The 25,241-nt window shown below is 27.1% G+C and overlaps 2 protein-coding genes across 3 annotated transcripts in view; both read right to left on the bottom strand.

Annotated features, from left to right (window-relative positions):
• LOC136976403 (SHC-transforming protein 1-like) overlaps positions 1-8,208 on the bottom strand; it is a 47,732-nt gene extending 39,524 nt beyond the window's left edge. Inside the window, exons 1-5 of one of the 2 annotated variants that reach the window (XM_067271665.1) lie at positions 7,693-8,203; positions 5,216-5,286; positions 5,048-5,108; positions 361-480; positions 229-282 (exon numbers count right to left, since the gene is read on the bottom strand). In XM_067271665.1, coding sequence (XP_067127766.1) covers positions 229-282; positions 361-480; positions 5,048-5,108; positions 5,216-5,286; positions 7,693-7,908 — 522 coding nt within the window. In that variant the 5' untranslated portion in view covers positions 7,909-8,203. Of the gene's footprint in view, positions 1-228; positions 283-360; positions 481-5,047; positions 5,109-5,215; positions 5,287-7,692 lie in introns of both variants that reach the window. The other variant, XM_067271666.1, reaches the window with a different exon arrangement.
• An 11,929-nt stretch (positions 8,209-20,137) lies between these two features.
• The window catches only part of sigmar (Tumor necrosis factor alpha-induced protein 8-like protein sigmar), a 28,867-nt gene continuing 23,763 nt past the window's right edge, over positions 20,138-25,241 (bottom strand). The window contains 3 exon segments of the mRNA XM_067271624.1: positions 20,138-20,804; positions 20,912-20,968; positions 20,970-21,112. Of these exon segments, the coding sequence (XP_067127725.1) occupies positions 20,439-20,804; positions 20,912-20,968; positions 20,970-21,112 (566 nt within the window). The 3' untranslated portion in view covers positions 20,138-20,438.

The raw sequence follows: 25,241 nt of genomic DNA on the forward strand, positions 1-25,241 counted from the left end.
AGCAATCATGTTTAACAAATTCACTTCAATAAAGTATATTTTATAATTAATTTAAATTTGGAGTTTATGACACTTTCATGTTCAAATCAATAATTCATTGATTGATTATTTTGTAACTCTGAATCAATAGTATAATAATTCTGGTGTTCGGCAAATCAAAACTATAATTGGCATTCAAAAATAACATTAACATAATTGTTAGAATGGGTATCAGTAGAGAGAACTTACTGAATCACCTCCCGAAGCAAAAGATATATTGGACATTTCATGAGATGCAATAAGCTATAAATATAAAATTATTTCTAAATTAAAACAAAATATGTTATTTTGAAAAATATAAATTGTAACTATAATACTTACCTCTCCAGAATCTTTAAGGATCAGATTTAGAAAAGTACTAGTAATTATAAGAATGACATTTTTTTTACTATGTTCTATGTTTGGCGTTTTTGCTAATATATGATTTAATTGCTTCCATGTCTGAAAAATAAAATTTGAAAATCAAGAAATAATTATTATTATTAAAATTTAATGAAATAATATTTAAGAAATTTAATCAAAGCATAATTTCAGAAATCAAGATTTATTCTTGATAACTTTTTATAGTTAAAAAAAAAACAATTAACTGTTTCAACAAACAAATATTTTATAGTTTAATTAATACTTTTTTTTTATTCTCTCTGCCCTGTAGGCACTAAGAGGGCCTTTTTTTTCCATACCCATTGTGGGTTCGCCCAGGCCTACAATGGGGAAGCCAAGTGGTGAGGGATGGGGCCCAACATATCCAGGATAGACCACCCATAAAAAAATTCCTTGGGTTGCTCTCCCAGATCCTGGGTCTCCCAGGACAGTAAGCTGTCATCTTAACTGCCCTGGCCATCTGGCCTATAAAATACATCAGTGTTAGTTAATGCAAATGTAAAATACTGAATTTAAAATTATATATAGCAAAGAGTAAATTTCACATTTTATTCTCTTCTTCTGTCTTAATAATGATTAAATTTAATGAAGTCAGCAATGCACTTTTAACAATAAATAAGGTTTGGGAAATGCTGACAATTTTTACTCAGTTAATGGATCATCCTCAGGTGTGGGCTGATAATACATAGTTAAGATGGTATGACTAGTGTTGCCACCCATCCGGTTTTAATTCATTGTCCGCGTTAACAATTAATTTTGTCCGGGATTTTGTAGAAATTGTGAAATTATGATGAAACAAACCCTAGCAAATATTTTTATAAATTTATACTTTATTTTAACAGACTTCACACTCTCACCGAAAGTTAATTCGCCATCATATGTCGCAACCTGTTGACCTTTTTTTTTTTATCTTCTCAGCTCTTTAAAGCTAAGTTATTTCATTTCTTAATTTAAATTGCTCCTACACAAGTCCCTAAGTCCCTAACTGGTTTAGAACTGGCATGCACGTTATTCTTCACATGGTAAAATAACATTGCACCTGCATCAGGGACTTCTGTTCGAACAAACTTGACCTGCCATTCAGGTCAGCAATTTTGAAAAGGTGGCAACACTAGGTATGACCACCATTAACTGGGTTGAAAATGTTAGCATTTCTCTAACCTTACTTACTGATAAAAGTGCCTTGCTTATTCATTAGATCAGATTAATTATAGTGATTAGTTCAATTTTGTACTGATTATATCTGAAATTATAACTACCATATTTTCATGTGGATTACCTGTGGGTAAAACAATCTGCACCCTTTCTTAACTATATGGTGGGGTGGATTATACACCAATTTTAAATTGCAATTACAAACTAACACCCATAGAGCAATGACTAATCCTGCAGATGCTAGGTGTATGGTGGGGTAGGTGGGTTATGCAAAGGTTTTATTTTCATTTTAGCAATTTTCTGCAATGTATATGCCATCACAAGTTATATACATAAACATACAGTACATTTAGTCTTTTTCAGAAGTTGAAAAAATATATTATTTATGCCAGTGTCAGAAGGAAGATGGGATAGACACTGATAGAGTAAACAAGGAGGCAGTAGGCTGTAATGGCATCAGTTGATGTGAAACACTAAGGAGAAATTGCCAAGCAGGGGGAAGGGAGTCTTTCTCTATCTCATCTTCCTTTCTTCCAATATTCTCTAACTCACTGTTAAAGGTACATTGATTAATTCAGTTAAATACAGTAACTGCAATGGCTAGTTCATCCTTATTTGTCTTCAGTATTTAGATCTACTTTTAAAAAATTTTTGAATTTATATAAATTATATGAAACTTTTATATTTGACTTTAATAAACTTTTTTTTAAAAAAAATTATAAATTTTTTAATTAAAGTATTGTTACTGTTAATATTAAGTTTTCATTGAATAAATATCTAACTTTATAACAAGATATATATTTTCTATTGTGAAAATTCTATAAATATTGTCTATCATAATAAATAATTGTTTTTGAATGTATGATGTATTATATGATTTTATATATTGCTTTTTTATTATGCTTTATTTATAGACAAACTGACAAAATGTACACCAAAAGAAGCCCACAATACATACAAGGACTACCTGTTTCAGAATCTTGATATATTTTTATGAACTGTATATATCTTATAAAAGTATATACTACTGTATAAAATTAATAATTAACTAAAATTTAAAAAAACTGTTATAATCTATAACAAGGGTGGCCAAACCTTGTAATAGGAGCTATACACTGCCTGTCAGAAATATAGGAGAGAATGCAACCTTTGTTGGAATGCCTATTGGAGAGCTGCATTATCTGTTTACGCTATATTATACCTAATATAGTTAAAATACCATAGTTACCAATATTTATAGTAAATATCACTGTTACTTTACTTTATTGCTACTTTATGACTAATTAGGTACACAATCATTTAACTCTCTTGACTTTATGAATAAACCATAAACTTTCAGTCCCCTGTTTGAAGTTAAGTTGTGAGTTATATTTACAGTCGTTGTGTATATTACACTATGTAATAGTCAGAAAACTTACAAAAATATTAGGTTATATCTGTGTAAATAGTATGTACCAAGTTTATACAAAAAAATTACATAAGTATATGGATGCTACAATAAGGATCTTGAAGGGCTATATGCGGCTAGTTTGGCCACAGTGGATCTATAAAATTAATATTAATCATGTACTTTTTACATCAGATTAAATAGACTGATTGTTATCTTAATTAGGCTTTAAATGTTTAATATTAGAATTGAGAAATATCAAAATTAATTTTGAAATTTCTAGTGTTCAAAAATAAATAAATCTTAAAATGTGTCAATATCTAACCAGTTCCAGTTCCAGTTCCAGCAAAAACCATTCAGCTGATTCTACATTTGTGCAAATGAATAAACTAACAATCTGGCTGAACTAATAAACACTTTCAGTATAAAGTCAGAATAAATATAAACGATAGAGTATGAAGAATATATAGGCTATCTGTAATAAGTTTACTAAAAATACACCGAATATACTATCAATATGTACAGTACTGTTTCACAATGTTTATGTAAACTTGGATAAGTTGAACTCCCATTCAAAAATGTTAGCAAATGTTAGCATTTTCTCTACTTTTATAACAAATAGAAAACTACAGTTTAACATGCTGTTAAAATATGTTTTTAATGAATTTCATTTACTCAAAATTAATCATTTTATAATTTAGATCAATGATGGAGAATTAGCAGTTTTCAGACTGCATATAAGATCTTTTGTGGCTTCTAGTTCGGTCTGGTAAAATGTAAAACACTATAACTAATTACACTATTAAATTAGATAGAGTCAGATAACCTAATAAATAGGATTTAACAATTGGAGGGCTTATCACACCATGGCCAACAGAAAGAAGGACCAAATCTTTTACAAAAAAGTTAGTCTTTAATACACTCAAACCTGTTTTTGTGCGGTCTTTTTTTGTGCGATTTGTTTTGTGTGATTTTTTGTGTGCGGTATATGAATTTCAATCAAATTGGTATACTGCACAAAAATAATTGCACAAAACACATTGCACATATAAAAAATCGCACAAAAAAAGACCGCACAAAAACAGGTTTGAGTGTAATCACATTTCATGACATTTACTGGTCCCAAATAATATATATCACATTGTCATTGTATTGAAAAATTTTATGCTCGATAGTTTTAGTTCTTTATTATATGGGTTACATTAAAAATTGTAAATACAGTGCACTGTATATCTTACTTATTCCTTTGTATTGGTTAACTATTAGTGTTATAATTATTATGTTGGTGCCATGTGTTTGTAAGCTGGTGAGGGGTCCTTGTACCTGAAATGCATCCTTACCTAAATTTGAAATGTGATTATTAAAGACTAACTTTTTTGTAAAAGATCTGGTCCTTCTTTCTGTCAGCCTTGGTGTGATAAGCCCTCCAAATTGTTAAATCCTATTTATTAGGTTATCTAACTCTATCTAATTTATATTCCTGGGCTAAAAGTGTCCTTTATTATTATTGATTACACTATCATGAACTTTCTGTTATATATATATATATATATATATTATTTGTGCATATATTATATTATTGAAAAAATAACAGGAAACATTTATATGTTATATAATATTAGGTTATATGTATATATTCAATCGATATATATATATTTGTGCATGTATCTGAATGTATACAATTATGAAACCTGCAAAACAGTATGCAGCTTTATGAAATCCCTCTGAAATGTGATACTGCCTTCCAATTTTTAAGAAAAGTTTCCAACCCCTAATTTAAAACTAATAGATTATTATATAAATATGAAAATATGTGGAAAAATAACCTATTGATAATGGAAAATAATTTAATTTTTTTTTTTTTTTAATATTCACACTTCAAGGAAAAGTTTGTTTAACAATCGAAAGTAGTTATCAATTTTGTTTTCTCTACTTAAATGTTTTCCCCCTCAGATAAGCGGGGAGGAAACAAAATTGATAGTAATTTTCTGTTGTTTCTTCATAGATTAAGCTATAAAATTAAACTTTTGAGATCAATACATTTATATTAAACAAATATAAGCTGGATTTATAAATGAAACTAACCTTTTTTCTTTTATTTACATTCTTTATTCCTATCTTCTCGCATATTCTATTAATACATTCCCTACAAAAAATAAATAAATAGATAACAACAAAATAAATATCACACAATTTATTATTTTTCATAGATTTATATATTTGTTAAATATAGAAATAATGGATTATATTTACTTGGCAAGTTCGGATCTTGTAGTAAAATCGAATTCCTTCATCGATTTCTTCACTTCAATGCATCCCATATACTTAATAAAAATTTATTAAACAATCGTTAAACCATAACCAATTAAAATTTAAATTAAATTTTATATATCCTAATTAAAATCTTAGAAATTCCCAGGAGGAAATTTTGAATATTTAGAATAAATTTCGAAATTATTCCAGATGTTTCGGAACATGCATTATTAGTTTAAATCCACATTCATTATTAATGTATTATATTAATATCAAACATTTAACTGTACGAATAAAGAACAATAACTAATTTTTCGGCAATTTGGATCCATTATTTGATCATTATTTATAAGCCGCATCATAACAAAAACAAGTATATTTTAATGGCCTTGGATCGTAATTTATATATTTTATAAATAAAGAAAAAGTTTCGAAATCCAATTAAAATTCTATTTCGAGATCAGAGATTACTCAAAATATAGAAACAAGCAGTTTAAAATATCTACTCGAACCTTATAATGTATTTTAAAATTATTATTTATTTGTATAGCTGTAGAATTTTTTGTTTTTATGACTCGCTTTACGGCGGTTTTTCAAACCAATTAAATCGTAAAAGCGGGGGTCTTCTTACGTTTTTAACGTATTACATCGACACTACTAAGTTCATATTACAGTAGTATTGCCCCTATACTTTTAGTACAATATTTTACTTTAAAATGTTAACGAGCGTAAAATCATTAATAATTTAGTTTCTCATTTATACAATACGTTAAACTAAACAGAAAAAGAAACTAGAATTTTACTAATTACTTTAATAAGATAGTGTCAAAAGTTTTATAAGGCAATAAAAGTTAACCATCATTTAATTGGAATTTATGAATGAGTGTCAAACTCAAGAATTAAGATTGTATATAATAGAAAGAAAATGAAGATGTTTAAGTTATAAAAATTGAGAAAATAAACCTTTAAAAAGATATAAATATGGTAATATAAGAGTAATTATAACTTTATTGCTTGTTATAAATAAATTAGAACAATTAGGAGACATGTCACTGTCTTCTGAAGTATTTTCAAAAACTCTGTATGCAATAAATCTATCAATTTCTCATGATAAAGTAAAGGATAAAATGATAAATATTATTCCTAAAATCTAAAAAAAGGTTGTTCTTAAATTTTATACACTTTTATACACAGAAAATAACAAATTTATACATACAAAAAGGTTAAATTAAATTAAATAAGTGGATAGATTATTAACCAAGTCTAATCTAATATTATCAAGTTCATCACTTTGCATATAATTATCACAAAAGCAGCATAATTTGTTAAAATTCTGACATTCTCTCAAATTATTAACAGAAATGATCAATTTTTTTAAGTTTTTTAATAGAATATTCTATTACATCATTATTAAAATTTGAGAAGAAAAATTACAATCAACAATCCTTAAGCCAATTAAGAAATTTGAGTTTAATTATAATGCGCGTTTAATTTAATTAAACATAATTTTATGTAAATAAGTTAAGCAAATACCGTCTTCTTTTATAAATACTGTAGTATTTAAAACAGTTCAGCAGGCAGAAAAATACGCTAGCTCGTGTTATTGATAACCGATAATTTTACAAAAATAATCAACATTAAAAAAAAATGTCGTAAACAGTAGTAAAATGCCTTAGCTATAAATAGATAAGAGTTCATTAATTAAAAAATGAATTTGTGTAAGAGGATTACGTGATTTTATTTGAAGTGATTCGATAATTAAATCCGAAAGTTCTAAACTCGAGATAAAAATGATTTTGCAGATCTTCCTTTTGTGTACTTCTACTTCGTATATTAATCATAATTAATTAGATCTTATCCTTTTTCTAAAAATAGGACGTACGTTAAGAAAAATCGGAATTTTCACTATTTAATTGAAGACATTTGATCTATACACACTCATTTATAACGAAAAAAGTGACTCACGCTTTTCTAGGAGAGTCTCTGTTAATTGTAAGCTCTATCTTTTTTTTTTATTTTTTAAATTATATAAATATTCGTATTATTCTTCTTTTTTTATTTTACTTCTTTTGGGACGAATTTACTCGAGTTTAAGCAGGAAACTTCAATAAAAATCTACGTCAAATCGGCTTATGACGTCGTAACTTTTAGGTAAAAATGCCAGAAATTTGTCATTTTTTACCTAAAAACGTTACATCTTTAAATAAGGGAGAAGAAACTTAATTTTTCACTTCCTGATCACTTTTTTTTTTAAATACAAAATAATATATTTTATAATCTTAAATACTTTCGGTTTAAATTCATAAAATTAAAAGATAAATAAGGTTTATTCGAAGATATAAACAGGAAATATCATCCAACGCTGATTAATTCTACACAATGATAAAAATATTTCCTGTCATTCTAAACTTCCCTATAAACCAATGGTTAAATAAGGAAAATTTAAATTTAGTTTAAAATAATTCATTAAAGCTTACCTTAACGTTATACTTCACACCTGACATGGATAAATTCGGTGGGTCTACCGGTTTCTTTCTGACATCTTCAATTTTTGTACATTCTTTTCTATTAGAGGAAGGGCTGGCCGATTTCGATCTTCTCATCCATTCGAGTAAAAACGGTTTCTTTACCCCGATTTGCCCATATTCGTCGTCTCTCAAGTAATGATAACCGAACGGGAAACAACTCACCATTTTCAATCGACGTAGTACGTTGTGGTAGTCTTTTCATTCATGCGCGGCAGAGGCAGAGCACGTGGGCGTTTCGTACGTTTATTCACATCTTCGGTTGCTAAGCGACCAATCTCATCCAGTTACGTCACGTTTTTTGTTCTTAGTAAAGTATTATTCGCTTATTAAAATGTTTTTTCGCCCCTCTTTCCCCTCCCTCACGCTTTCACGGAATTTATTAACTGTTTGCCAGAACAATTATCTTCAAAATTATTTACTTTTTGCGTAAAGAAATGTTTCATAACCAATCGTTTCATTCATAATTACGCAGTAGCGTAGGCTGGACGTACAGTACAAAGGGATTAATTCGTGTTTATCCGTGATGTTAAAATTTTATTTCTTTTAAAAAAAAAAAAATTCCAAGACGACGGTGATATTTAGGAGTTGTGAATTAAGCTTAGGCTAAGTCTCTCCCACTCTTTTATTATTTAATAAACAAACGCCTACTGTTTGACAGTTTCCTATCTTGTTTGATGAATGATCGATCTCAACGTATAGATTTACAACCGATTATCACCGATAATCGAAAAACGATCGTTTATATAGCGAGTGACTCATTCGATAGAAATTTGCCATTAGATAAGTTTTATAGCAATTTAAAGTAATTTTAACACACGTTTTAAACCACTTTTATTTTTAAAAATCAAATATTTTCTGTTTTAACCGAAATCGTCCTTTCTATCCGGATATGATGGCTCTTTTTTTTTTATTTCCCGTTTGTCTTCCTTCCTTTTAGATAAAAAAAAAAGTCGGTCCGATGACTTATGCTCTTACAAGCAACCTAGATAAAAATCGGATCCATCCGTTTGTCTGTCTATCTGTGAACAAAGGGAATATGGAGACTATTGAATTATCGACAAAGCGAATAATGTTCGAAAAAATGCCGGAAAAACGCATTTTGTGAGGTCAACGATGACACAATTAAAGCCAACTTTTAGGGGAAATGTATAATCGTCCATGTTTCTAAATTATTGTTCTGTAAAAGCTTATAATAAAATTAATATTAGTAAAACTTTATTGTTTTAAGAGTTAGAAATAGGGGAAATTTCTTTAAAGAATAAAATCAAACTAATTTGAACAGTCAATCCAATCAGTGTATAAACAAATTCAAGTGTAGAACAATCTCATACACTTTGATATGGTTTCTATGTTGTTATTTCAAATATTTTAATATTTGAACAGGATAAGCAATGCTTAAATATAAATTCAACTCAAGAAAACGTACCATATGTAATATACAAATATTAAATGATATCAAGTCTAGGAGGAAGAGAACTAGCCAAACTATTTGGTCTGTGCCTTAGACACATGCAGGAACTCCAACAATTTAGTGTTTCTCACACACACACAAAAAAAATATGATATAAAAATGATAATAAATTAAAATTTCCTTTGATAAGTCTGAAAAATCTGTTTTATCTTAGTCATATGTTTTTGAGGCCTTTCAAGAAGGGTGGGGGTTTCATTTCTGTGTCTTCATCTTTCTCAAGTTTTTTACTGTTTATCATATGTACAGTACATAATAAATTTAATATTAATAGGCATAATAAATTTGTAAAGTGATTATATTTTTTTTAAAAAAAAATATAATTATATTTAATTTGATTTTTAAAGCAATTATTATTAAAAATTTATCTGATTTTATGTAAAGATTTTCCCTGTTGGGGAAAATCCAGAACAAAAGCTATAATTAGTAATAAATACCAGTACATGTTAATTTTTTAATACACAGACTGGCTGAAATATTTTTCAATTAATTTAAGAATAAATTCTTAAATTGATAAAGTGCTGTTTTTTATAGCATATAAGACAACTTATGCCAATGCATTAGGAATATTATATTATTACAGTTACTGTATACACAGTATGTAATAAATAATACATGGTGTGCATACAATTGCTTTCTATATTGAAAGATTAAGTCAAATTTCCTCAGTTCATGTACTGAATTATCATCAGATATATTTGTTAATTCATAAAATGCAAGTTTTTAAACAAAACTAATCCATTAATATTTTGCTAATAATGTAAATAGATTATTCAAAAGGGAAAAGTTATTACAATTGCACATATAAAAATAAAATTCATAATTTTGATTTAAAATTAAAATAACCAGTTCACTCTTGATTTAGAAGTAAAAATGAGAAAATTGTTTATGATCTTTATAAATTTTTAAATAAAAATAATAAAAACAAGGTAAAATTTTTTAAAATCACAATTTAATCTTGCACTTTAATCATTTTCCTGTATGCAAGCTATTTTGAAAGTTGTTTCCTTGACAGAAAATCCATTAAATTCAATAAAACTATAATAATAAAATCCACTTAGTGTAATCATAGACATTATCATCAGTCACTTAATGTGTTTAAGGACATGTTAATTCTTTTTATTCAAAATTTAGTTTTAGTTATAAGTTTTATGTAGTGTAATAAGCAATATTATCATCTTCAAGTAAATATCATGAAAAAACAGCTTAAAATGTCCATCGGCTTGAACATATATCTGATATATGCAATTGTTATCATTGTCAGTCTTATCTAGTGCTTTAAATATTAAATGTTTATTGTACTGCAAGCAAATGAATATTAAAACAATTGCTTAAATTGCTGTATTTCTTACTTCAATTATATGTTAACTGCTGTTAAAAATAACATTATAAAAATAGTAGATAAATTAATAAATCTTAAAACAATTAAATAATAATTAATTTGAAAGCATTCTTTTAATATAAGAGTCAATCAGAATTTCCACTAATTGTACTCTTATTTACTTATCCTACTTAATGTTATCAGTTATTGTCATCAGTGTAGGCAAGTCCTGAAGTGATTTTATCTGTACGTAAAAGACTTTTCTGGAATAATCAATAACAACCATAAATAAGCATACTACTACAAATTGAACTCTGATTTTCCATTGTCTAAGTTCTGATTCTGAAAATGCTATTGAAATATAAAATATTACTCTAAAATGGCCAATAAAAAAGATACTTAAATATATTTTACACAATTAAGGCTATTCATGAAAGTGGAGGTATACATATTTAAAATTTAAATGATTTAATTTACTTGTTTTGATCTTAAGTTGTTCTTTTAGAATAAAACTAATTTAAACTTAATTTGGAAATATCCTGATTGTGGGAACGCCGGGAGGAAGACAAAGTCGTACCCCCTTTTTGTCGGCGAACAGGTCGGCAAGACCCACCCCACTGTCAAGGATGGCTAAATTTATCGCGATATCCCGTTTTATCGGGATCGGTTAGTTAGTTGTCAGGTCGAGTGGAGGAAGTGTGGGGTCGTCGATAAGAAAAACGGCAATATCCGTAGTAGCAGGACAACACAGATAAGATTTATTTGAACAGAGAATCGATTACATCGAAGCGACGCATTCCGTCCCTAATCGCGGGAGAGAGAGAGCTCACAATTGTTAGGGGATTCATACCTCTCGGTTATCGCTTATGATCGAGAAGGTTCTTCGGGTCGGCTGAAGGTTCTTCTAGCGTCTTCCCTGGCGGTGAGCGGCAGGATCGGCTTTGAGGCGGAGGCTCCGGCATCTGGAATGGCCTTCGGACAGGACTCGGGTCAACGGGTCATTCCCCTTCTTCCGACCTCTTTCTTAGATATCTTCCCCCTTTATATACCCCCGATCCCTTCCGTAACGATCACCAATCGCGATGGAGGGTGGTGACTTGAGTTCCATGACTCAGGTGGGATCCGGAGAAGGAGGGAAGCGGGTTTGACGGCGGAAGACTGTACATCCTTCGAAGCTTGATCGTTATCGAGAATCTCGATCGTTATCTCCCGAGGGGATTTGAAATAATGAAAATTTAAACTCGGACCGGCTCAATTCGGTCCTCACATGATCAATAAAACTTAATTTCTATATTTTAATCTGTTTTCTTTAATTAAATATGGAGTTGTTATTTCTAGTTTTAAGTGATAAAAAAATTAATAATAATTTATTATAATATTGATATTTTAACAAATAGATTTAATGTTCATCTTATCTGCTTTATCATTGACAATGCCAATAAATATTTTCAGTACAAATATTAAGAGGGGAGAAAACAACTAATCCCAATTCATCAACATACTATAAATTAAAATGAGGAATTGTTGTCATTATGCATGATATTTAAAATTAATGTGTGTTATAATCAATGACATATTTATGGCTGCTTAGCTATGCCCAATGTGAAGCCTTCATGACTTATAGCATCCAAATTTACAAAATCTTATTAAGAGTATGTATTTGTAGGAATACTTGTGTGATCTCAATGTATGTTTACAGAAATTAGTATGGTTGAACACTAAGCATAATTAATTCAATTAAAGCTTATGTTACACTAGAGTTAGTACTATTAGCTTGAAATCGTGTATCTAAGTATTTGTATTTAAGGCAGAAAAAAAGATTGCTTTTGATACCTGAAAAGTTACTGCAGCTCTATGTACATCTGAATATGTTCCCTTTACCATATTTACTGAAATGTAAGAGGTACTTTTTTTTTTTTTACAGATTTAGCATCTCTGAAAATGGGATGCATCTTAGATTCAATGTAATTCATCATAATGATCTCTAGTGCCATGCATCTTATTTCTGTCACTAATTCCATTGTATCATTTTAATGATTTTATTACATCATATTCATAATAGCAAATATTTAAGAGGTCAACTTAGCTCAATCTTGTTAATCTATCACAGTAACGACATAAGAACTTTGATGAAAATCCCAGAAAAAATTGTGAAGCACTCTTTCAAGAAACGTTGCATTTCCGACACTTTAAATGGTACTAAAGATAATTGTATGAGGAAAGATGTGAGCAATGAATCTACTGTTGATTCAGAAGAGTTTAACATGGAAAGTGAAGGTTTCCAACTTCAAATATCACAGAAGACAGTGATATATAACTTACTTTACCTGAAATAAATACTGAACAAATTTATGTCTACAGAATCAGTTCTGCTGATATAAATTTGTCTTGAGTTCTCTGTTTTTCGAAACAAAATCTATGGGTGAATATGTAGAAATTGAAGTGCATTAGATTTGACAAAGTCTTACATTCAATAAAAAATTAAAAATGACATCCAATTGTTCAGCCTTTAATGAAATTATCATTTATTATTAGGATGTTATTACTTGATATACAACAGATTTTTATAATTATAATAATATAAACTTTTATAGTAGTATACTATATTAAATTATTAGTTAATCATTTAAGATTCAAAAACTTTATATATTTTACAATTACAATTCAACTCTTATTTCAATTTCTTAATTACTTTTAATAAACTATTATTATTATTTATTAAAAAATCTGATAAACTGAAGATCATCATTTTTAGAATTTTCTTGGACCCAGAATCAAAACAGAGAGTAGGCCATTTGAAGAAAATAGAACGACTTGTAATTGATCTGATGCTGGAAACAAGAGTTTCAAAAGTAGCTTACATTTTAAGAAATCAGATGAATAATGTTCTCTGTTTGAAACCACAGTATTTTAATAATTAATAAATTGTAAATTCTTACAAGAAGTCAAGATCAGAAAAGCCAAATATCCCCAAAACAGATTTTTGTGAGACTTCAGATGATATTGTTAATGAAATATAGAAAATTTTCTTCCATATAAATGATTAATTCTAAAGTTTTTACAATATTTTTATCCCTGTTAAAAATATTATATAAGTATTATTTTTGGAGCTTTGAATAAAGGATCAATAGAAGCTTAAAAAATTGTTAGAAGTCATATTTCTAGGAAAACAATCATGAGAAGATTTTCAAAACTTATCTACATATTTATTCTAGAATTAAAATGACATTGTAAAATATACTAAAAGATTATTTAAGATATTTATTCTGTGTTTAGATTGATAAAAATTCAGAAAAATCTTCAATTGCACTATTTTTAGTTATCTTTAATTCAACTTTGTTTTATAATTTGACAACTGTCTATTTTCAACAATTTAATCTGGTTAATTTACCAGAATTTTTTTGCCTCAATTGTTTTATATAATCAGTCACTGAAAATAATTAGTGATCAAAAGTGATAATCCATAATAGACTGTAGATGGTCAGTTACCATATTTTTACTTTCCCAGCTGCTTTATATAATAAAGTATGGCAATCAGTCAAAAAATGACTCATAAGATTTTTACATTTTTGGACTCAGGACCTTGAAACATTGAGAAATGCAAAAAAAAACTTTGGTATTTTTTTTCTGTACGTATGAATGTTTGTTTTTGGATCAATTCTGTTTATCCACTTTGAAGTATAACTCCTGTGCTTTTTGTCAAAAATTTCTGAAATTTTACAGGGAGGTTTGTATATTAGGAAGATTGACGATATTAAATTTTGGTGGTCAAAGGTCTAGGGGATGGATAGAGGGGTTTGTGTGTCATATCTTGAGTAGCGTTTGACTTAATATTTTACTCATTATTAGCATTTACAATTCTTTTTATAAAATACATTTCTACCCACAAAATTAGCATTTTATAAAAAGTTTTTTAAAAATAAAATTGCATGACAGATGGCACCACAAGCAATTTTAAATGTTTTTGATGGGAAAGTTATATAACTTTTCACAAAGAAAGTCCAGCAACAAGTTCCATAAGTCCTCAACTTACACAATTAATTCATTCTGATCATTTCTACACAATTTGGAAAAACTGTATAAGTCAAATTATGCTTAAATACAAAAGTATTTTTAACATACATATCTATTTCAGGTGATGATTAAAACTAAACTGCTCTTGTTTGAGGAAAAAAAAACAAGGTTTTATTTTCTTGTAGTTTTTGCCATTACTATTTACATTTAGAGTGATGACTAACAATGTCATCTATTAAGCAAATGGATGTGATACTTCATCTTATGACTATAAATCTACAGTAAATTGAGGAATTACTGTGTTTATTCCATTAACATAATTCATTAATGAAAAATTTTCAGTATGAAGGAATTATTTCTGTGGTAAAATAATCTAATAGATTGTTTTCTTAGATCATAATAGTCACCATTGTTTCTGAAAACAGTATGGCCCTATCTCAATATCTGTTTCAAAATGGACAATAAAAAAAAGACAAAACATTTGATAAAGTCATGACAGAAAATTTGCAGAAGTTTTGAGCAGTTGTAATAAATAAATAAAAGGCTTGTTATACAAGTCACAATATCCTCATGCATAATATTCTGGATCTTCTAGTTAAGGAAAGCATGTAGACAAATTCATTTGGACAGTAGATTGACATGGATCCAATATGATAGGATCACTTTAAAATCCAGTTTAAAACGTGTGTGTTGTGAAAGTAAACAGTTTTTGAGGATTAACAAGATTTTCAAAATGTCATCAGACCAGATGGTTTCTAGAAGAATGTAGGGAGCGCACAAATAATTTCTGTCATGATTGAGATTTTTAGTCTGTATATATACTGGTTTTACTTAAATAATTGTTGTAAGTATTGCATACATCATTGTTTTATAATTACAATTCTTAGCTTGTGTTTTTATCACAAAAGCATCAAATACACATAAAAAGCCTGTTTATTATATTTAGGAAGTAATCTACAGACATTATTAAAATACAGAAATTTACTTTTTTCTTACAAACTTTTTTCTGATTTAAAAGAACATTTTAAAATACAAAATTTTATAGCAATTTTGAATAAACAATTTTCATACAGATTTATAAATCTGTTGCTTTAAATGGAATGTTTTAAAACTTTTTAGGAAAATTTTTGTGGTATGAACAACATGAATGTCTTATAATTGTTTTTTTTTTTTTTTACATTTTTATCGATACAAAACTATAAAATATATACAATTTTCTGCTTCGACGAGTTTACAAATTGCTTAAATATCATTAGTAAAAACACTGTCATATTAAAAAATACTTAAATAACCTGAACATATCTTGAGCATGATTAGTTTTTACAAATTGAAAAAACATTTTTTTCTATAATAAACTTCAGAAATTTAAAATGGATTTAATTAGAAATCAAACAAGTATTTCGATATAGAAAAGTATATATAAACTTTTTTTATGTACAACATTTACAAATTTCTTAGAAAATATAAATCTAGAAAAAACAAGAACATACACAATTTACGCTTATTACAACTTAAGTACAGCATAGCGGAAAAACATGTAACCGTAAACTGAACATACACACAGTTTTATGACAATTTATCGAAAAAACATATTGAGCATAAGTTTCTTTTAATATTCAAAATTAGGAAAAAGTTTATAAAAATTACAAAAGTATATAAAATACAATGGAACAACCTAAATTATGACAACTATAGATAAAATTGACTATTGCTTAAAAGTTGTCTAATATTGTCTTCATTATAATTTTGCATTAAATTATTTTTCTTAATACTGTGAATAAACACATCAAAATAAATATTGAAACGTTTAATCGCAGTATTTATCATTATACTTTGTAATTTTATATATTTAATAATCATTAGTGTGTAAATTAGTTCGTAGTGTAGAGATTGCCGTTTACAAATGTGTGTCGAATTAATAGTAGTACACTTCCTCACAAAAAATTTTTTTAACTTGAGAAAAATAATCTGTCTTAAGACAAACTAGATTTCATTAAGTTTATGAGTTGATCAATTTAACAGACAAATAAATGGCTAAATTATTGCTTGTAAATTTTAGCATATTCATAATCGGTAAATATCTTTGCTTTTACGCGACAAATGCATTTGTGGATATTCAAAAACGAGTCATAAAATTACAAAAACTAATTCGAATTTTTCTTTAATTATACAGTCGACATTCAAAATTTTCAATAAAACACAATTATATGACTAGGATAAAAAGACTAAAAGTAAAAATTTCTCAGCTGTAAACTTATCGATCGGTAATTTTGTGGGTATTTGGTCTAACAAATGAAAACATTTAAAGGAGGAAAATGACAGTTCAACAGACATCTATTTTTCATATTTCTAAGGAACAACACATTTACATTTAAAGTTATCAAATCCGTCAATTAAATATAAAAACAATCATAATATATAATGCAGATCAAATTCTGAATTGAGATTTCTTCATTTTAAAGTGAGTTCAACTTTATATATTTTATTGAACTGGAGAAAAACAATCATCATAAGAATTCAAAAAGGTTTTCTAATTTAACATTTTTTTTTTTTTCAAAATTTTTACTTATTTTTTTGCTTTCATTTACATATTATACTACAAATGAGTATCTTACATGCATCTCTAGAAAAACCATATAAAATATGAATATTTTTATTATAAGTTGTGTTTATACTTGTTAAAATATTCATTTTTGTTAAGTACGTAAACCATTAAGGAGTTGTAAAAAAGTTTTGGCACTTTCAATTAAAGATAAAATTTTATAAAAACATTATCTATTTGACTTGTATTAAATTCATTTTTTGAGTTTTGTTTATCATTTTAGTCTTATTCTAAATTAAGTTTCAAAAGGAAAAAAAATTATATAATTCTATGATTAATACAATATTTTATTATCAAAAGATTTGAAATTAAAGATTTTATTTTAGTGATTGTTTCATATTATAGAAGGAAAAACAAATATATAACTGTATGTGAACAATAAGGAAGAGCAAACATATGCAATAAGTCTTTCTAACGAATAAAAATTAATTTATAGATTCTATTTTTCTTTTGTTAAATGTAATGTCAATCTGACAACAAGATATGATACACTAGTACTAATGAGCTTAATTGCATATTTACATTTCATTTGGAACACAGGCATTAAAGTTTAATGGAGACTTGTTTGATAAATGCAGTCAAGTACACAATTACCAAACATTTTAAATCATCAGAAATTCTAGGAAGATTATTTAAATGCATTTTAACCCAGATGAATTATCAAAAATGCTGACTCACTGACCTGTTTAATAAAAACAAGTGTTTATATCTAAAAATTTTTACTTGTTACAAAAGCTGAATTGAAAATCACTTTCTAATATCTGTGTTGTGGCATACCTAAAAATTTATTAGATGCCAGTTAGGATGTGAGCTTAATAGACTAGTACAGTGATTTTTAACCTTTGAGTCAAGGGTTGTAAATCATCATCCAGTTTCAATTATATTTTGTTTACATTATAAGCATTAATGAATTTTTCATTTTTAATGCATGTTTAATGCAGAGAAGCAATTTTCATTTTGTCACCATTGCTTATCTGTGTAATAAAATATTAGTCATTTAAAAGGTAATTAGGCCTGTATATTTATAACCTAATAAGTAATTTATTGAAACTTTTGTTTAAAGGTGAAATTAATCATAGAAATAATGATAAAATTTATCTATCAAGTTATTGCTTTATAGCAGGTCTGGCCAACCCAAATTGTTTTGCAGGCCACTTTGATCACGCGTAAAATTATGGTGGGCCACAATTTAGGCAAACATGCTTTTAAAAAAGTAAAACAAATACAAAATGAATAAGGTTTTATTGTTATACCGAGAATTCGTACTTCCACTTGTGCATTATAACAACACCACATGCAAATTTTCATTTATTTAATTGTTTTGGTATACACATAATGGGAAACAAAAGTTTTAATAGATATATAATATTGCTTAGAAGGCCACACAATTTAACGTGATGGGCCACATGCGGCCCGCAGGCTGGCCAGGCCTGCTTTATAGTAATATGTTTAGAACTGAATTAAATATTATGATACCTCTAACAATTGTTTTAAGTTTGGTCATCATTAATATTATGTTAATACTTTCATTCTGTAAAAAATTAAAATATAAATTAACTAGTTAATTTCATTGTCCATTACCAAGATTTTTGTGGAAAGTAAGAAATATATTCATTCCTTAAGCTCTAGATCACTGCAATAAATTTAAGAAAAATATTCTTAATGATCAGTTTATGAAAGAAGACAAGATAGATTAACAATTATGCTAACTTTTATTCATTTATAAACGTTTCATCTTTATCTGATTTATTCAACAAGTGAAAAATTTGTCAAAATTTATAAGAAACTAAAAATTATCTCCAAGTCTAAATATGCAACTTTGTTTTCTAGATAATACTTCAGGTCACAGTAGAATGATTAAGTTACTCAATTAATCAAATTCAAATATTTACAAACATATTATTATTAAAATAAATCTCATATTCATTTATTAGAATTTCTCTCTCCCCTCTTCAAACACAGAATTCTGAATTATAAAAAGCATCTTAAAAATTGCAGTTAAAAGATAGAATTGTGTTAGCTCTTGACCAATCCATACCAAGAAATCATAATTATTCTTTTGTGTTTATAAGGTCATTTTTAAACAATTATATGAGAAGTAATTAAATCTTGGGCCATTTGTGAAGTACCAAAAAATATATATATGTCATAGCACTCAAGCAATGAGAGAAATTTTTTAAATGGAAAAAGTCCTCTGATTTATAATTTTAGTTTTCTTTCTGTCTAACAAAGTATATTTTACATATTTAGCTAACTCTTTCTTTTAAAATCTCAAACTGTTCTCTTTCATTTCATTTGTATACTTCATTGCAGTTGTATCAATGAATAAAAACTTAATCTCTTGTAACTAGGAAATACTTCAGTTATTGCTTAAAACCTTGTCATGGAAGGCTAAAGATGAGCAAATCAATATCACATTGTAAAAAAATTTCATGTAATGGTCTGTTAAATCTAGCAACTTCTCTTAATAATTTTGAAAATAATTATTTTCTATATTCAAACCTACAAAGCTATTACCTTAGTCTTCATATTCATAAGATACATTCATCTTATTTGCATATTATTAGCAATCTTCATTTATATATTAAAATGTTGTGAAGTTATTACTTTAAATTTTTATAGCTTGGATTTTTCCTAATATTTGGTATAATTTGGATATGTTTACAATTAAATATAAATATTAAAACTATTTACAATTACAAATTACTGGAGACAATTTTATGAAGTTTTTATCCTGTTAATAAAATTTCTTAACAGCTAGCAGCCACAATTTAGCCAAATTACATTAACTGTGTATAAAACTCTTGCCGATATCTCACAAAAAAATATACGTAACAACAATCAAAAAACAAAAACTTGTAACTACAAATATGTAGATTCAAATGCCATCAATATTTAACTAAAAATATGGAAAACTACCATTTTTTTTTTTTATTGCTAATCGATTTTCCTAAAATTTTTTAATTATTCAAATTATAACAGAACCCAAGAAGAATAATAATCAACACAAACTGTATTGTCAAGAAGTCAAAATATAAAATTTAAATGCAAAATGTGTGACTATAAGAATATAAATTACCAAATAACATAATTCAGTAATGTTGATAAAATGTGCATGAGCAAATCAAAAATCTTAAGTGCAAATTTGTGCCTTATAATATACGTAAAGATCTGGAATATATATAAATGCATATGTGTTTGATGGTGTGTATGTGTAAATTTAATTATGTAAAACAAATCACAAAAGCAAAATTAATTATATATATATATATATCTGGTGCTGTCATAACTTATAAAGAACCTTCTTCTAACAATTTATGCATATCTGCAACAATCTTCCCCAACAGTTCTTTGTGATTGCTGTCAAGACTGAACACATCATCTAAGACATTTGGATTTGTGAAAAAATTAAATACGTGATCTATCCTGTTTAATGATTTCTCAGTGAGATGTCTCACGACAAGTTCTTTTAATAATGATCTACAGTTATTTAGAGATTGTGTGAGGAAATTTTTATCAAATGAAAAATCTACTTCGTAAAAACTTATGATTGCCATGGCTGTCGAATGAAATTTCTGTTTAAATCTCTCGGCAGTTTTTATTTCTTCGGAATTAAACTGTCCATTACGATGCAGAACTCCAATTTTCACAACAATCTATAATGTAATGTAACAAAATTATTGAAAATCACCTTTTTAAATTATATTTTATATTGATGATTTTTATAATATATATATATGTATAATACTAATAATCAACTTACCTTTATTATATTTTTAACCACTTTTTCAGCTTCTTTCTTGTTACCGCTTTGATTTTTTTACCAATCTATATACATTGTCTAGCAAGTTTCCAGACACATCATCGATGAAAACTTTGGCTACATTTTTACTTGCCATTCTACTTAAAAGTTTCTTCTGGGCTATAAACCCAATATCTTTAGATTTGAAATTGTTGTCTGACACTAGAAAGAAATAACAAAATTGCAAGTATAACTAACGTGTATAACTAAACATATTTTTTAGTATTCACTTTAATAAATCAGCTTATTTGTTTGCATAGTAGGCAATTTTCTTATAAAAATATTCATAATTTAAATTAAAAGTTTTTCAAAAAATGTAAAAAAACTTTAAAATGTATTAAAAGTTTTTGTTTTATTAAATCAGATGACAACTAATTATTATATTTTTTGCCTTGTAAGATGCGCTATTGCATTAGATTATCACATTTTCTAGATTTTTTTTCAGGGAAAAAAATATTCTTCTTAGTATAAGGTGCATCCTAAATTTCAGATTAAATTTTAGGTAAAAAAACATGCATCTTATATGACAAAAAAAAAATAAATATATTGTATATTTTGGAATCAAGCAAAAATTTCATGCTGTCCCTCTTTTACTTCTTATATACTTACTAAATAACTATTATTCAAAGCTATTTCCATTATTATAAATTACAAGAGTGTAAAATGTGTGTGATATAAAAATTTCTCATTTTTACTAGAATTTCCTAAGATTTTTAGACAATTTTGCAAAACAAATGAAAATAAATAAGTCTTGATAAATGAAGTGTTTCAAATTTTTTTTTGAGCATAAAAAGCTTTATCTTTGGGAACTCTGAAAAGATTCTATTACCATGGAAGCTGAAGTACGAACAAAAACGAAAATTGAACATCTTGACGGCACAGATGATGTCACAGCATTACAATAATGTAAAAAAGCTTAATGTTAATGGATTTTTTTTAATAGAAATTATCATTTCTAAATTGTACTTAATTGTTTTTTTTCCATTAAAGAAGTTTTTCCTTGTTTTGAAACAATGGAAATATAAAAACAATGTATATACACAGCATATAGCACAGATAAAATATATGTATGTGTAGGCAAAATATACACACATATTCTTATTTTTAAAGCAGCTCTCCTTACTTAGTTTTTGATATTCCAGCTTAAAAAGTAAGAATGTATTTATTATAAATATTTTTAGAAACTAATTTTTTTGATCTAACAATTAAATATAAAATATTCTATTCATAATTGTATACTTTAAAATTTTCTTTTCTTTAACATTGAATATTTTTAAATTTTAAAGAAAACACTTTCATTTTATACAGTGGCTATACTTATCACAACATAGTTGTTATTCAAACCCATACGCCAACGGGTCAATATCTACATAAAGAAGTAGAAATCGTATTTTTCGAGCAGATAAAAAACAAAAATAAATGACCAGACAGTACGTAAGAAAAACTTTTATGTTTATAGTGATGGAATGCTTGGAATGTTATGAATACGAAAGAGTAGGACAAAGTATGTGAATGCAAATTGAAGGAAAGGAGAAAGAAAGAAAAATGACGACAAATAATATATATCAAAAAGTTTAAAACTTTCCTATCTAAGAATACTTTCTTGAAATATTTTACATTCTGCATTGACTTCAATGAGAAGAAAACCCTAAATAATACAAAAAAAACTTAACCAAAAATTGGTTAGAAGAAAAAATATATATAGTAAAATCTCTAATCTTGCCCTGAAGTTGAACCGGATCATCAGTTCTAGTGAACATCATATATTATATAACATTTACAGGGTTCCTACTCAAATTTTTTTAAAAATTCTATGACTTTCCCTGACCAACTTTGCACAAATTCCCTGACTCTCACCTCCCTTACAGTATGGCACATTGACAAAATAAAACAGCATTTAGCTTACTATGCACATACATTATTGCTTCTTCAACTTTTTGGTTAGTTATTTTTTTCTAATAAACAGTTATATATTTTTTATAATTGCCAAATTATTAAGACTAAAATTAAATTGTTTTATTAAATTAAAAAACAGTTTATCCTGTTATTAATCCACAACCATAAATCTACATGGCTTTGAAAAAAAGTCATTATTTATTTATTATTCATTAACAAATCATATATAATACATGTACAAAAGTATATATTTATTAAATTTATTCCTTAATAAATTTCCTGAACTTTATAAAATATTAACAAACAGAAAAATAGATCAAAAATTGTTTTGTTATGCAATCAAAATTACTAAAATGAAAAATGACAAATAATAACATTTAAATTAAAATTTATCATTTTTTGTACTTTGTAAAATTTTGGGGAAATTTTGGGTTGTGAAAATATCCTGCGTGCTTTTCGTAAGTTATATTGCACCATATTACTTCTTGCTGCCTGCAGGCAGCTACACTTAATCAAGAATATTGTCAGCAAAAACATCAATAAGGCAGGCAAGGAGGCTAATTCCTGATTTTTTTGACAATTTTTGACAAATTTCCTGACTTTTCATGACTTTTTCCAAACATTGATGAAAATCCCTGACTCTTCCTGACTTTCCAGGTGAGTAGGAACTCTGTATTTATTACTACTTAAATCAAACAAAATTTCACATATCTCAATGTGTCCCTCCTTAGGTTGATCAGCACTCACTGAGTTCAACTGAAGTTTCTGCAATACTCTACTGAAAAACACATGTTTTGGACATTGTTTGGTAAAATAGCTTTAATACAGCTGGATAAGCAAGCCAATGACATCAGGAGTGCCAATTTATCAGAAGATTTGCCAAATCTAGCTTTTCTGTAGCATCATCCAGCAGCTTAAAAGTTATGTTCTCTTCTTGGCAGAAATGTTATTGGTGTTTTTGGCACAGTGGATGGAAAAGGGACATTGTGAGAAAGCTAAAGTTTATTTTTTTAATTTTCATTGGAGAATACTAATGTTCTCATGATTCATATTTATATTTGATGCAGAGTTCATTCACAGCAGCCATGTTGGTGCTTTAGCAGACACAAAGAAAACCATAATAAATTCCATTAACATTTTTAGTAATTTGGCACAAAGTCTTTTACATTAGGTGGTTAGCAAATATATATTTAATAAAGTTTTCTGTAGATAATTTATACAATATATTATGAGAGATTTGACTTTTGAATATAGCAGAAGTAATTTTGTGATATACCTAAATTTATGATATTTATTTGAATTATTATATATATTGTTCTATAATTCAAATGAGTCAAAATAAATATTGTGGACTTAAATATATCACAGAATTGCATCCCCTGATTCTAATGCTTTGTATTTTGCATTTGAATAGAAATGTTTTGGTCCCTTCAAATTTTAGGTGTAGAGGTTTTACTGTATTGAAGAGCCAAGAAAGCAAAACGATAGAGAATTTAACTGCTTGGTTCCATAATTTATTGTTTAAGAAATGTATAAAAATTTAATGAATTAAGAAAAAGTAAAGTGAAGTGACATGAAACGTGAAAAATGTTATTGTTAAATGTTTAAGGAAAATAATTTAATTAAAGAATGAATAGTAATTATGAAAAACTAAAATGCTATGTAAAAAACTGCATAATAAATTTTTTTAAATATTTTCAGTATGCCTTATATTTTAAATTAATTTTCATAAAGGTTTTAATGAATAATATATAATTATATGCATGGATTTTTAGATATGACTTCATTTTTAGTATATGGTTAAGTTTCACAAAAACATGACAAAAGTTGTGGTGTAATAATCCAGTTTGATATCACATTGGTATTCTTTTATCTGTATTATTAGTAGTCTCACCTCTGATAAGACTACTAATAGTGGAACGTCAGAAAATAAAAAATAAAAGAACAATGAATTTATCCTAACATTAATCAATATCATACAATAATAAGCAGGCTCTTAAACTAGGCCAAAAACATTTGTTTCTAATAAAATATTGCTGGAAGACGTAAGAAAGGCATGATATTGAATAAATAAAATATCATGATCAATACTAAAAATTTATAATAAATCTTACTATTGATCATAATCTATATTGCTACATTAAGTTTAACAAAAACAGGAAAAAGTTATCATATATTATCTTATGTGATATCAGTTTATATAAACAAATAACTCATTCAAAACAGAGTTATGAAAGTGCTCTTTGTTATAACTTTTATACAAGGTGCACCATGAATAACTATCCACAGGAGAGTGATGCTATGATGTAAAGAATGTAAGAAAAAGCATATTAAATTCCTGTCATTTTCATTACCATTTAATTAATCTTTAGCTTGGTTTTACCTTCCAGTTGTC

The sequence above is a fragment of the Centruroides vittatus genome, unplaced genomic scaffold, assembly GCF_030686945.1.
Source record: "Centruroides vittatus isolate TY-2023 unplaced genomic scaffold, ASM3068694v2 contig_400, whole genome shotgun sequence".
Classification (NCBI taxonomy): domain Eukaryota; kingdom Metazoa; phylum Arthropoda; class Arachnida; order Scorpiones; family Buthidae; genus Centruroides; species Centruroides vittatus.